We start from the raw sequence: 14562 nt of genomic DNA, 5'->3' as shown, positions 1-14562 counted from the left end.
AAATCTGCAGGAACTATCCCACCCTATTTAAGTGGAGAATTTTAGTACTGCGAAAAATGATTATCTCGTACAGGCACCTCCCCACTACCCTTAGCAAAATGTTCTATTCAAACAAAATCATTTGTAAAATTTCAGTGAACTGAGTTGCAAACATGGGGTTATGCTGGGAGCTTTTTCTTTTTAAAACATCTTCAAAACCCCCACTCCCACCCCAATATGTGCAAAATACAACATATGAGGTGGGCATTTGCCGTGTGGATAAGACGCACTTGGGACACCTATGTCACACATCTGAGTGCTCTGTGTTCAAGCCTCGACTTCCTCCCAGTTCCACCTCTCTGTTAATGCACAGCCTGGAAGACGGCATTGATGGCTGAGTCCCTGCCCCCAATGGGAGACGCAGCCGGCATTCGTGGCTCCCAGCTTCGGAGAGTGACCTGGCAGACAGGACTGCTCTCTCTCCTCTCCTCTCTACCCTACAAATGAGTAAAATACAAACTTCAATGGAACTGACTGTTAAACTTAAGTCATCTCCTTCCCAAACTTTACTTCATTGAGTAGCACCCTTTTTTCTTTGTCCCCAAGCCAAAAACCTTCTGGAACATTCGTGATGCTCTGAGTTGGCCCAAGGCGAGAAGCCAGGCTAAACTTAACGGACTCAGCAGTTCCTGAGCTCCTTTTATTATGAGTTGCATTTCTCTCCTCCTCCTGACTATTATTATTATTATTTTAGCAGCCTGCAGAACACCCTTTGGTTATATTTCATTTAGAATGATTATGTCATCTCAATTAGCAAAATAGCTCAGGGACGGCACACAGAATTCAGTCTTCAAAAACTGCTTAGGTAAGTCAGCTATGCCAGCCAGCTCTGCATCATTTATGGTAATGGAATACACAGCCCTTGGGTGAGGAAGCCCAGGAAGTTGATGAATGGATGCCACACTCACAGACAACTTTGCTTCTGTCTCCTGCCATCACTAGCAGCTGAGGGGAGCAGGAGTTGGCCACTCGTCCTGCGGTAATCATGCTTTGTCTTCAATCAAGTGTTAAATGAGTCCACACGTGTGGTTGCCGCGCAGCTTTAAGCCGAAGGGTTATACAGCTCAGTCAGCTGTCACCTGAGATAGCCAGCGTGTTCTCCCTGCATGATCTCCTCTGCATATGTGTGAGCCCATGCGTCACAATCCCTCCAGCTTCCAGTAGTCCGGTAAATCAGCACGATCCTTGGACATGCCCTATATGAAAAACATCCTTCAACAATAGCAACAACAAAAATCGAGCTTTTTGCTTTGTGTCATTAGTGGTAGACCTGCTAAATCCACCGGGATCTGTTGGCGTCATTTCTCATTCTGAAAATCAACAAGTGTCTGATGAAGCTTTCATGCGTTAGGAGTGTCACTGCAGCCAGTGTTGCGCTTGTGTTGGGCACTGCATGTCTCATCTACAGTTTTGAGCTGCGGGCAGGAGAGGGGAGGGCTTGAACACACTCGCTCACCAGCCTGACAGCCTCTAGAGCAGTGCCCCAGTGCACCGAGAAACCGCCTGCACCGTGGCCATAATGGTGGACCACCGGCAGCCTCCTGCCATCCCGCGATAAGAGCTCTGTCTGCAGTCGCAGGCCTGGCCTGTAGGGCCTCAGGCCCACCTTCACCTTTAGGTTGTAGGCTCTGCGGAGTGAGGGCTCCAGAGCGCAACAGCGGGACAGAATGTCTTGGCTGATGTCGGCATCCGGGGCCAGACTCCAGTCTCCCTCTTGCCTGGTCCCACCCAGGGTGACGTGGAAGGCCCCAGGGTAAATATAAGTCAGTCCACTCCCGTCTCGGATAAAATGCTTCACCCAGGGAGCCTGCACCTGCAGCACCTGCCCCCTCACGGGGAGAACCGTGGAGTCCCCCGCAAGTTCTCTGCTTCCAAGCCCCGAGCAGTTGACCACGATGTCGAAGTTCTGGTGGAGTTCCCACAGGTCTTCTACCCGGCGAGTGAGGATCACACCCCCGCCATCTTTCAGCCTGGGGAGGAGAGACACGGGGTGGGGTAAGCCTTCACGGCTTCCTGCTTACCCACTTCCAGGAGTGAAGGACAGGGACATCGGACCAGAAGGGGGACAGCAACAAATCGTAGCCATCACCTGCCTCTTCTTTTTCAAAAACAAGGAGTTCCTAAACTTGACCATAAAGGAACATGTCCTTTGAAAAACCTCAAGACTAATTATATACCTCATCTTTCATTGTAGAATCCGTCTGTCATTCTAGCTGTGAAATGAATACCAACTTGATCTGCTTGAGTATTTCTTGTTTCTGCCACCCGTGTACCATCTACAACCTGCCAGGGGTGTTCTGCCATATCGCGAGCTCATGCCTCCTCCTCTATAGGAATGTAAACAGCATGTGCCTCCAAACCTGATGTCTATAGCAATGTGAGTGTGAGAGGGACCCAAAATACTTGCATCTGATAGACAACACTATAGTTTTGGTTGATAATTATTTTCTGGATCTAGTGTATCAATAAGAAAAAGAAATAGCTTATCTAGGTCTTAGAACCTTTTTTAGAGGTTATAATAATATATACATAACATAAAATTTACCGTTTTGACATTAAATTTTTTGAAGATTTATGTACCAGGTAAAGTCATGCTCATGACCCTGGCCCACCACTCCATATGGGTGCTGATTTGAGACCTAGCTGCTTCACTTGCAATCCAACTTCCTGCTAATGTGCCTGGGAAAGCAATGGGAGATATCCCAGGTGCTTGGGACCTTACAACCATGTGGGAGACCTATACAAAGCTCCTGGCTTCTAATTCTGCCTTTCAAATAAATAAATAAAAATTGGGGGTCAGCATTGTGACACAGTAGATAAAAACATGAGATGCAGGGAGTGGGAGATAAAAATAGAAAGATCTTCCATCCACTGGTTCATTCCCCAAATGGCCATAATTGCCAAGGCTGGGTCCAGCTGAATCCAAGCCCCAGGATCTTCATCTGGGTCTCCCACATGGGTGTAGGAATACAAGGAGTTGGGGTATCTTCTACTGTTTTCCCAGGCACATTAGCAGGGAGCTGGATTAGAAATGGAGCAACCAGAAATTGAAGCAGTACTCAAATGGGATGCTGACACTGCATGCAGTGGCCCAACCCATTATCCAATAGTATCAGCCCCATTTTGATCACTTTTTAGTGGTGTTAAGCACACTTAATCATTATGCAATAGTCACCATCATTCATCTCCAGAACTTTTTCTATTTTACAAATGAGAATTCTGTGGTCATTAAACAATAGTGCTTAGGAGTATTATCATCTTAACTGTTTTCTTTTGTAACTCTTGTTTATAAATCACTTTTCTTAAAAAGATGTAATTATTTATTTAAAAGATAAAGTTACTGAGAAGAGGAAGGAGTGAGGTAGAGAAAAAGAAAGAGTTATCTTCCATCTGTTGGTTCACTTCCCAGATGGCCACAATGGCCAGGACTGGGCCAGGCAGATGCCAGGAGCTTCCTCCAGGTCTCCTACATGGCGGGTAGGGGTGCAAGGACTGGGCCAATCTTCTGCTGCTTTCCCTGTTGCATTAACAGGGAGCTGGATTGGAAGTGGAGAATCTAGGACTTGAACTGACGCCCATATGAATGCTGGCACTGCAGACAGTGGCTTAACTCACAAGGCTAGGCCCTGATATCACTTTTTTTTTTTTAAGATTTGCTTATTTTTATTTGAAGATAGATTTACAGAGAGATGGAGAGAAAGATCTTTCATCTGCTGGTTCACCCCCTAAGTGTGCAATGGTCAAGCTGAGCCGATCCAAAGCCAGGAGCCAAGAGCTTCTTCCAAATCTCCCACACGGGTGCAGGGCCCCAAGGCATTGAGCCATTCTCTACTGCTTTCCCCGGGCACAAGCAGGGAGCTGGATAGGAAGTGGAACAGCTAGGACATGAACTGGCATTGATATGAAATCCTGGCGTATGCAAGGCAAGGATTTAGCCACTGGGCCATCGCACTGGGCACCTGAGATATCATTTTTAAAGTGTAGATGTAATCTGAGAAGTGGACTATAAGCATTTCTGCTCAATAGATGCAGGTCAAGTGCCTTGGATGTGAGGCCCTGCTCAGAGGAACAAAAAGGCATTGGTCGAGCTCACAAAGCAACTGCAAAATGGAAGTGTTAGTACTTGGCAAAATGAGGCAATTTAAATAAATAAATAAATAAATAAATAAATAAATAAATAAATAAATAAATTGATGCATACAAAGTGTCTTTAAAATGTGTAGGCAAAACACATATTATTACTTTTTTCAAACTATGCATGGATCTCAAAGTGTTCCGCACTGAAATAAGCTCATCTTGTCATTCCATTTCGGTGAACTCTGAATCATGTCCCACCGATGCCGCTGTTCCTGTGAGAACAGAGAGCTGGAAGGTCCCTACATTGCACCCCCTCTCCACAGCTGCTGCGGTTCAAGCGGGTCTTAGGGAGAATCTGGGATGAGCCTCACACCAAAAATGGACATGCTGGTTCCCCACTGGCCCTGACACAGCAGGTCACAACAGCACAGGCCCAGAGCGACACATGAGAAAGGGGAGATGCTCAGGGAGTAGGTGGGTATGAAGAGACTAGCACTACTCCCCACGGCAGCAGGTGCCTCGCCCCCCGCGACTACTCCCCAGTCTGGGATACAGCAGCCTTGGGTCCTGCTGTAGAGGCTCCCACATGGGTGCCTCTCACTAAAGGCCTTCTCCCTTCCCAGTATCTCCATGCTGCCACCCTCTACAGAGACCTCTGCATTCTCTGCTCACACAGCAGGCTGGAGAAGAATCTGGATCAGACCCACATAGGACCCAACAGATCCCTGTGCAAGCACATTGCTGGGCCACGAGAGCTGAAAGGCACCTGTTGTTCCATGACTTCACAAACCCATCATGCTCCTATTATTCAACACAAGCAGTCATGTCAAGCATCAGCACTCCCAAGGAACACAGCTAACATTGGATGCTAGCATTTTTACTCTTACTTGCTTGTGGTGCTGAAAATACATACAAGACACAGAAACCAAAGAGAAACATCTGGCAAACACCCACAGAGAACCCGTGAAGCCAGTCAGTGCCTTATTTTGTGTCATAACTCAAAGTAGCTAAAAGACAGCAAATAAAGCTGAAGCTACTGTTTTCTGTTCTCTTTGGTTTTTGTTTTTTGGTTTTTTTTTCCTAAGTGAAAACAGCTTGTGGTTAAAAATACTTCATGTAGTGAATCTTATGGTCAGAGTTTTCAGATCTCTGTTAGAAGAAGCCATTTGAGAGCTTAAATTATGTTTTTAAACATATGAGAATATTTCAAAAAGGTTATGTCAGAGTGAAAACAAAAAGCAATTTAGGGTTCAGCATTGAGGTGCATGGGATTAAATCCTGCCTTTAATGCCACCACCTAACACAAACATCAATTTGTGTCCTGGATGCTCCACTTCTGATCCAGCTCCCTGCAGATGGCCTGGGAAAATATAAAAGATGACCAAAAGGCATAGAGGCCCAGAAAAACACCTGGCTACTCTTTGATGTAGGAGGACTTGTTTAGTCATATGAAAGGCAGACAGAGAGGGAGCAAGGAAAGAGAGAGATTGTATGTGCTTTCATCCATGAGTTCATTCCCAAAACGCTCATGTCAGTCTGTGACAGGCCTGGCACATCCTTCCAGATCTCCCACTTGGGTGGCAGGGACCCACGCCCTTGAGCCACCCTCTGTTGCATCCCAGGTGCGTTAGCAGAAGCTGGATCAGAAGTGCGGCACAGCTGGGACTCAAACCAGCCACTCAGATACGGAATGCAAGCATTCCAAGCAGCAACTCAACCCACCCATCGTGCTCTCCTGGGCTCTTGCTGGCATTCTCATCTCAGGCAGGACCCATGGGGGCGATGGGTCTGTTCCTGGCCGTGGCCTCAGCTACATGCAGGCTCTGCCTTCAAACCACAGGTGTGGGCAGCTGCCAGTACCAGAGGGAAGGGAAGTGAGAAAGATCAGCGGTAACTTAGATCTGCAAACCTGGATCGTGATGCTGCCTCGGGTCTGGATTAAGGAACATCGACACAGAAAGAAAGGTTGGGAGGAAGGAGCTAGAATCTTCCACAAGTGTCCAAAGGTTAAGAAACTGCTTTTAAGAAGGAAATGACAGAGACATGGCAAAAACAAATAAACCAAAAATGTATAAGCGGTGCAAATGGGCTTGTGATGACCTAATCTTGGGTGATTATACCATCAAAATACATAAGAGCAGATTCTAATTTGTTGCACAAATGAAAGTTCTAACATCTGCATGCTTGTGCATACACTTTATGCTGGTTTTCTACTTACTGTTACAAATAAACTTAGAGAGAGAAAGCCCTTCCTCACAGCAGAGAGCAAGCTAAAGGAGGTAGGAGATGACCACGGGGCAAACATCACCATGGTGGTGGCTTCAGGCAGGAACTCCCAGTGGACGTGGACACGTGTAGGTGACACTGCTGATGGCCCAGAAACCAGGGCTGAGTACAGAGGTAAACACATGAAGTAGGCAATGTATCCCATAGTCTACATCCGGGACCAGACCTTTGTTGCCACTCTTCCTTCAGGTTCTATCTCCCACATTCACACAGTAACCCTCGTGTGTTCCTCAGAATCCATCAGTGTCTACCGAGTTGGAGGGTGGGTGAGAACTCTGATGTTTCATGGCCTTCATTGCTTCCTAACTAGCTGGCAACAGTTTGACCATTGTGGCCATTTGGGGGAGTGAACCAGTGGAGGGAATCTCTCTCTCTCTCTCTCTCTCTCTCTCTCTCTCTCTCTCTCTCTCTCTCTCTCTCTCTCTCGTTTCTGCAACTGTAGCAACAAGCCACATTGCAAGTTCAAAGTCTGATGTTTGAACTTAGTAATATCAGAGTCGCATAATCAGAGAATTACAACAAACTCAAATAGCAAAGTTATTTTTTACACCATATATGAAAAAGTCATGAGAATAATTTATAACAAACACAAGACTCCCTGACACAAAGGACTGAAGTAAGTCCTATCATTCTCTGGCTGGGAGCATATTCTCCACATGTCTCCATTTTAGAAACGAGTAAGCGGAGAGGCTGTCTCAGCAAATGAGTGATTCCTTGGGAGGAGGTGATAACTGGTGCACACTAAAATGAGAAGTAGACGGTGTCCCAGTGCGTGGGAGAACTGAGTCCTGGAGGCACCAACACTGTCTTCACATGGTTTTCCAAAACCCTGGCCACCTGTGAGCCACAACATACAATGCCAAAGAACTCTGGGGCCTCTGGACTCTGCGATCTTTCTGAATGAACAGTTGTGGGGTTGTTTATGGCCATGACAGAGGGAGGCGGCAGCAGAAGCCTGGTGCACTGACCTTGTCTCCAGCCACGGGAGGTAGGCAGAGCCTTCGCACTTCAGGGTGGTGAACGCCTGGCCAAACACATGCTGGGGGAATTTCTTCAGCTCAGCCACAGTCATCCTTCGAAATCCCAGGACCACATCGGCCCAGAAGGGCACTTCCTCCACGGGGATGCTCCGAAATATCTGCCAACTTAAACACATATGGAAAACCTTCCTGAAATGCTAGGACATGTCATACTTCTGGTCAACTCCAGGTGGCACTGTTGAAAGCATTTAGAACATTCATTTCTATGGACACAAGGAGGTAAGAGTCACCCGTGTTTGCCTCGGTACCAGCCACACCATTCCCAGGCGACCCAAGCCTAACATTTATCTGTATAAGCTTGGTTGTTATTTTTGCTCTTTTGGGCATTTGGGGACTCCCCCCGGGGAAGCCCAGATGAGTCCAGGCAGTGAGAAGCTGCAGTGGCTGTGGCTTGTTATGTCTCATTGTTCTGTAGCTTGTTTCCCAAGTTCTCCAGGGCAAGCCTGAGCGCCCCTTCAAAACCCCCAACTGCTGATTGAGCTCTGCTCCCAGCACCCACTCAACAGTTGTGCGACGCCGACTTCTCACGTCTGATCAGGTCATCCCAAACATGGAATCGGGACAGATTTCCCCTCTTACCCAGATACCAGGTGGACGCCAGCGTCTGCCGCTTCTGCAGAGCTAGCGACGGCTGACAGGTGCTCGAAGGTCTCCCGGAACCACTGCTTTTGCTTGTGGATGGGAGTTTCTGTAATCAGGGAGAAAAGCACTGTGGGCAGACATGGAGAGCACGCATGCTCCTAGCCCCTGGGCCGACCAAGGAGGCTGGGAGCACCCTTGAGGGGAAGAGCCATGTCGCAGTGGGGGATCGGCAGTGACCAGGTCTGGGGCGCTGGCATGGCTGCGCCCGAGTGCTCACTGACAAAATGAAAGAGTCGGTAACACAGTAAAGCTGTCTAAGTCTCTTGTAAGCAAAATAGAGCGAGAAGAATAGAAGTTGCGGAGAGGAGAGAGGACAAAAGGTAGAGAAGGTGAGAGGAAGAGAAGGGAAGAAGGAGTAAAGGGAAGAGAGTGAAAGAGGAGAGTGAGAGGAAGAGAGGGAAAGACAAGGCTAAAGCAACTGAAATTCCATTCTGATAGGCTGCAGAAAGAGAAACATGAGAAGGAAGTTAACCAAGGAGAAACTCAAAATCTACCTCTAGCAATGGAAAACAGGTGTTTCCAGATTGAAAAAGGATGGGTAGTTGCTATATTCTAAACTGCTGCTTTTTGTAATCAGCCTTATAAACTATTTGTGGGTTTCAATTGCATACATCCACAACTCCGATGAACACACCACACACACACACGTGCATGCGCGCGCGCGCACACACACACACACACACACGAGTGGAAATGAGGAAGCCGAAGTTGCCAGCTGAGCCCTGTGGACCTCAAAGTGACCTCGGCGCCTGCGCAGCGCTGGTTTCTCTTGCTCCTTTCCCACGCAGCAGGTGACAGAAGCAACACTGAACATGCTCGCAGGTAATATCTTCACGGGCTTGCTACAAGTCGCTTCTGCCCTGTGTCCCCCAGCAGAGTGGGTCTCTGTGCTGTCCACCAGCGGGAGGGACGCTCTCACAGCCCTACTTCTGGGAGCCTCGGAGACCCCTCGGGGCCAGGGACCACCAGGAATCCGCGCTGACCCTCAGCCTTTGGGGAAGGCGCTGAGGGCATACCCCAGAGGGGATCCAGGCAGGATGAGGCCTTGCTGTAGCGGCCCCAAGGGGTGCCCCCCGCATGCCCCGCGCCCCTCTCACCTGGAAAGACATGGGGGATGAGCACACCAGCAGCCACGTCGCTGGTGGTGTCGGGGCTGCGCTTGTCGGAGAGGACAGTGACGGAGCAGCGGGGCCGCAACGCCAGAAGGCACACGGCCGTGGAGAGCCCTGCCAGGCCAGCGCCGACCACCGCCACCCGGATCGTGTCCATGTTCCGGGCGGATGAGGGCAGCAGGTCCCCTCTGTGCTCCTGCAGCATGGGCAGGGAGGTATGTGCGCCTCACTGGGGTCAGCAGCTTCCAGAATCCTTCCAGGAAGGTGAGGAAATGGTCATCCGGTGAAGCATGAAGCGCTGTCTTGCTACAGACGACTGGACCCTGGGCCAATGGGAGCATAAGTTTGCCTTGGGTCCAGAGGCAGGTGAGTAGGTGTGTGCCAGGGGAAGAGATTTCTGCTGGCTCCGAGCCTTTGTATAAGCCACGGTCCTTGTGGGTACAGCTCTGGGAAAGGCCGGTGACAAAGGCCAGGTGTGACAAAGCAGTAGGGCTGTGGGCCTGGCTCCTGCAGGCAGCCAAGCAGCAGGTGCCCAGTGATGTAGATACAGGCCGAGCTCCGTTTGCACGTAGCCCCGTTGGCAGCAGAATGACCCACAGTGTCATCAGCTGTCTCCTCTCCTACCACCTGTGCCCTCCCACTTTCTCCACCTCCTGCGCCTGGTGGATTCCCCCTGTCCCCCGCGGGGTGCATGCTGCAGAAAGAAGGCAGCCTGGGCCCCCTCTGCACCCACTCCTGTGCTAAGACGGATCAGAGGGATTCTGCCTTAGACACTTCCTGTGGGAAATGAGAGAACACCAAGGCTGTTTAGGAAGCAAGCATCCCAGAACCTGAGCTGAGCTGGGCATCCTGAAATTGCCACCCCATGTGGGAGTCAGCTTGTTGAGGATCCAGCAGCCTCCTGCCCCCTTGCCCACTGAGCCCTGATCCACTGCCAGCTTCCTTGTTGGTCTTTCCAAGTCTGCATGGCTCATGGGGGAAAGTACAGTTGTTGTCGTTGGCCATTGCCATATCTGTTGAACTTCAGTCCGGCACCTGGCTGGTTTATTTATAGACTAAGCCAGACTTCAGTTCTGGCTGTGGCACAGGAGGCCTTCTCTGTCCAGAGAGCAGTGGCCCCAGGCCCCAGGTCATGAGGTACAAAGTGTGGTTGTTCACACACAGCTCCACCTGCCCTCCTTGGACCCTGAAACAGCAAAGGCGGGGCTTGGCTGTCAGTGGCCACTGCGTGCTCCCCCAGGTCAGCCCCAAAGTTCTCCTTTCTGCATTGCAAACTTTAAAAGCCACCCATGAAGTTTGATGGGAGTTATTTCCATTCTTACATGGTCTGTGCACTTTCTCGGCTGTTTGCTAATGAGATTTGCATCGGCCAGGCTTGGCTGTCAGAGACAGGCAGCGGTGCCAGGGCAGAGTGAAGGGCAAGGAGGGTCCCAGGCACAGAGCGGGACAGCGTAGGGGTGGGGGAGTCCTTTCCCCTGGGTCCCAGAGGAAGAAGGCAACCTGCTGTGTCCTTACAGATGTTACTGGTTCAGATCAGCCTCCCCTAACCAGCGACTTTTTCAGAGTAGCCGAAAATAAATTAGTTTGGAAAACAAAGTAATCTGTGTCTAAACTAACCAGCCAGGAGGGAGGAAAGAGCTGAGGCAGCAAAAGGGAGAATGCCTGTGGAGCTGTGTGTGCTCTGTCGATCCCTGTTGCCAATTCCACTAACTCAGCCCCCTAGAGTCCCAGCGGTCCAACAGAGCGACCCCTGGAGCCAAACCCCAAGAGGATCCAAGTACCTGTCTCTGCAATGGCGGCCTTGGAACCCACAGTCGGCTCTGGCACCAAAGCTTGTTTTCCTTGGACTGCTTGGTCTGCTGCCTCCAGAGACAGAGGGAGAGCAAAACAGCTTCCCATTGGGGAAGCACAAAGGGCATGGCCTCCCATCTGCCTCACCATTGGCCCACATGCCTGTACCTCTGTGGCTCCTTCCCCTGGAGAAGCCAGCAAGTGACCTCATCCGCTCAGCTCCAGGGAGCTGTGTCCCTGCCAAGCCCTCAGGAGCGTGTCCATCCACCCAGGGCCCGCCCTTCTCTAGTGTACAAGCCCTAGGCCTCACTGCCAGCCTGGGGTTTCATTTTGCCAGCTGATTTGTAAGTATGGCCAGTTGTTATATCCCAACTTCCAGTAAATCCCAGTCAGAAACAAATATTGATTATGTTATTTGTCTGCCCATGGGGTGCCTGGCTCTGCCAGTCAGCTCGGCAAACTGGGTCAAGGAGGGGGAATTACAGCTATGTGATGTTGTTGATCACAAAGATGGTAAGTCGGAAAATTTTTTCTAGAGAAAATGGAGGCTAGATACTGAGTGATCCTTCAACCCACATATTCACTAGGTGCTTTGTGGTCTTCATGATTGTTTGCATGGAAGCATTTTTTAAATTTAATGTTTAGTGCTCACTATAAAGATGAGGAATTGTAGACCCATGTGAGCCACTGGCTGGGATGGGGTTGGCCAAAAGAGGAGGAGGGGAAAAAATGCTTCTGCCTTCCCTCCTGTGTCCCAGGCAGGAGGCAGGGAGGGGGAAGGGGGTGTGTTGCTCCTTGTTGTCAGACTACATTAGTGCCAGCAGACAGAAGTAGTCTCATGACGCACCTGCAGGGACCTTCATTGGTGGCCGAGGAGCAAGCAGAATGTTCTGAGGCTGGGTAAGATTGATATAGAATGGGAGAAGATGTGACTTCCCACTTGTGGCCCTAAGTGTAGCTGTCCCGGTTGTGACTAGTGACTGCATCCTTGTCACTGGCCAGGGCCTTTCCCTTAAGTGGCTATGTTTCCTGTATCATCCTGATGCTCTAGGATATTGTTGGCTTCATTGTTTAAGAGGCGACATACTCCATCTGCCCTCACCAGGACTCTTCCTTGTTTCCTGTGTGTAACTTCTAAGGCCTGTTGGTTGGCCGTGTCTACCTCATGGTGTCCACAAGCTTAGTGCTCTCCATTGAACTTGGCCTGAAGTGTTGTGCCACTTTATATATATATATTGTTTCAATTTTTATTTTTAATATTATTTACATAGTCGAGAGAGAGGCACACCTATGTGGACCTCCAATTAGGGTGGGGAAGGTCTAGGTATGGAGGAAGGTAGGTGGGACAAATGTTTCAGTTTTTTTCCCCCTGTGTTCCCAGTGGGATAGGGAGAAGGGACTTCTCCTTGCTGTCAAACAACATCAGCACCTGGGGATGGAGGACAGACCCCGATGTGGAGAAGTGTTCTGAGGGTATTGCTTGAGTTATTTTGATAGTTCTGAGATGTTGTCAGTTTCATTGCACCAGGGTGAAAAAATCTTTTTAAGGTCTCCTGGCTGACCTAGTCCACCTTAGTGCATCTTCAGGCCCAGGAACATGTTGCAAAGCTTGACCAGGAGAGTGGTCCAACCTGTTCTGCTTTCTCACCTCTGACAAGGCACTTGACATCCTCTGTGATTATGTCCCCCGTGTACATCTGGGCATGCTGTCCACTGCACAAGCATCAGCAACTGAGGAGGCCCAATCCCAATATATGCAGACCACATACATTGTGATTTTTCCTATGGCCAAGGTTTGAGTCTAGCAATCTCAGACTTGACTCATGTGTGCAACCAGTGCAGGGTCAGGTTAGGTCCAACAGCAGCCAACAAGCAGCCTGTGGATGCAGCCTCCTAAACAGTTCTGCCTTCAGCCCCACCTCTCACACTAGCTGACAGGTGCTACAGCCTAACACAGCCCAGCCTGCCACAGGCCTGGTCTTCATGCACACCAATGGTGCTTTCATGCTCCCCAGTGGAAGCAGGAGCTCCCCAAATTTTCCCTACCAGATCCGCTTCAAACCCCTGACCTTGGACATGCTGGTGGATGTTATAGTCTTATCTAAAATGGCTTACTTCCAATCTTGGAATTTACCAGCAGGTGCAGCCGCCTGGCTCAGCCTGGCCTGCTCCCGGTCCCAGCTCTTGCTGGTGGGTACAGCGGTCTAGCCCAGCTTGGTCTACCCCTAATCCCAGCCCATACATATGCCAACAGGTGCTACAGCCTGGCATGGCCTGACCTGCCTCCAGCCTTGGCTACATTCCCAGCAGTAGGAACTGTGGTCTAGCAAGGAAGTTCCCCAAGTTCTCTTACCAGGCCTACTCCTAGTCCCGGATCTTGTGTGTGCAGTGGCTCTGTGGTCCAGCCTGACATGGCCTTCCCCAAGTACTGGCACTCACCAATGGGCACTGCAGCCTAGCCTGACTGGCCCACACACATTCCAGCTGTCATTGGTGGGTGTTGCAGCCTTAAAACATGGGTCAGTTCCAGACCTGGCTCTCATGTGATCCAGCAGGTGCCACAGTCTAACCTGGCCTGTCCCACACCCATTTTGGCTATCACAAGTGCCAGAAAGAGCTGGAGCCTAGCCTAGCTTGGTCTGCTCCCAGACCCAGCCCACATGCATACCAGTGGGTGCTGCAGCTTTGCCCAGCCTGTCCAGCTCCCAACCCCAGTCCTTGTACTCACAATGAAAGCTGCATCTTAGCAGGGGAGTCCCCAAAGTTCTCCTACAAGGCCTGATGCCAGCCTGGATCTTGTGCATGCAGACAGGTGTTTCAATACAACTTGGCATGGTTTACCTGCAGTCTCAACTCCTGCTGATAGGTGTGGCAGCCTAGCCCAGCTGGCAATGATCCACACCCTGTCCTGGCTCTCATGCATGCCAGCAGGCATTTCAGCATGTCCCAGCCTGACCTCCTCCCAGCCCCAGCTCCTGCAAGTCTCAGGTGAGTTCTGCAGTCCAGCCTGCCTGGACCCATAAACAGCCCTAGCTCTTACACAAACTGACAAGTGCTGTGGTCCCACAGAAGTAAGCCCATGAATGCCCTATGGAATCTGTCCCCAGATCCAGTTCTTTTGCTTTCTGGTGCGTGCTGCGACCTAATCTGACATGGCCCACCCCCTGTTCTGACACTAGCAGGTAGGCTACATGGTGCATCCCAGCCAGGTATGTGACTACCATCAGGTGGCAGGTGGTGCTACTTAGCCCAACCCAGGTCCCCCATATGGGCAAGTGCCTCGACCTGACCCAGACATGTCCTCTAGTCTCCCTCCTCTAAATCACTCTGTCTCTGTTCCCTCACCTACTTGTGTGTACAGGGGCCCAGTCTGCGGAAGCCCCTAGCAGTCATTCCTTCCTTGTCAAACATGCCCTCAGCCACTCCCACTCTAACACATCTCTAGACCTCCTTCCCTGGGCAATCTACAGCCCCCTACTTGGGGGTCAGAGAGTGATGTGCCCCTGCCTGCATTACCCACCCTTACCACATACCTTTTTTTTTTTAAGATTTAATGTTTTTTATCAGAAAGTCAG

The 14562-nt window shown here is 50.2% G+C and overlaps 1 protein-coding gene across 1 annotated transcript; it reads right to left on the bottom strand.

Moving 5' to 3' along the window:
* Positions 1–1158: 1158 nt before the first annotated feature.
* Positions 1159–11156, bottom strand: DDO (D-aspartate oxidase). The gene is made up of 5 exons (XM_004580325.2): positions 10978–11156; positions 9182–9519; positions 8022–8130; positions 7371–7547; positions 1159–2009 (listed from the first exon to the last, which is right to left on the bottom strand). The coding sequence occupies exons 2-5, from the start codon at positions 9399–9401 to the stop codon at positions 1442–1444; spliced, it is 1074 nt and encodes a 357-aa protein (XP_004580382.2). The 5' UTR covers positions 9402–9519; positions 10978–11156; the 3' UTR covers positions 1159–1441.
* Between the last annotated feature and the right edge of the window lie 3406 nt (positions 11157–14562).

Source organism: Ochotona princeps, chromosome 1 (assembly GCF_030435755.1).
Source record: "Ochotona princeps isolate mOchPri1 chromosome 1, mOchPri1.hap1, whole genome shotgun sequence".
In the NCBI taxonomy this organism is placed as follows: Eukaryota; Metazoa; Chordata; class Mammalia; order Lagomorpha; family Ochotonidae; genus Ochotona; species Ochotona princeps.
Note: the sequence above shows the minus strand (reverse complement) of the source record. Positions and strands in the feature narration are given on the sequence as shown.

What these genes read in the sequence shown, in the direction of transcription:
- DDO (XM_004580325.2), bottom strand. Translation starts at nt 9,401, where the DNA reads ATGCTGCAGGAGCACAGAGGGGACCTGCTGCCCTCATCCGCCCGGAAC. An exon ending in GGCGTCCACCTGGTATCTGG is followed by an intron (nt 7,548 to 8,021) that starts GTAAGAGGGGAA and finishes TATGTGTTTAAG; the next exon opens with TTGGCAGATATTTCGGAGCA. An exon ending in CTCCCGTGGCTGGAGACAAG is followed by an intron (nt 2,010 to 7,370) that starts GTCAGTGCACCA and finishes TCTCCTCCCCAG; the next exon opens with GCTGAAAGATGGCGGGGGTG.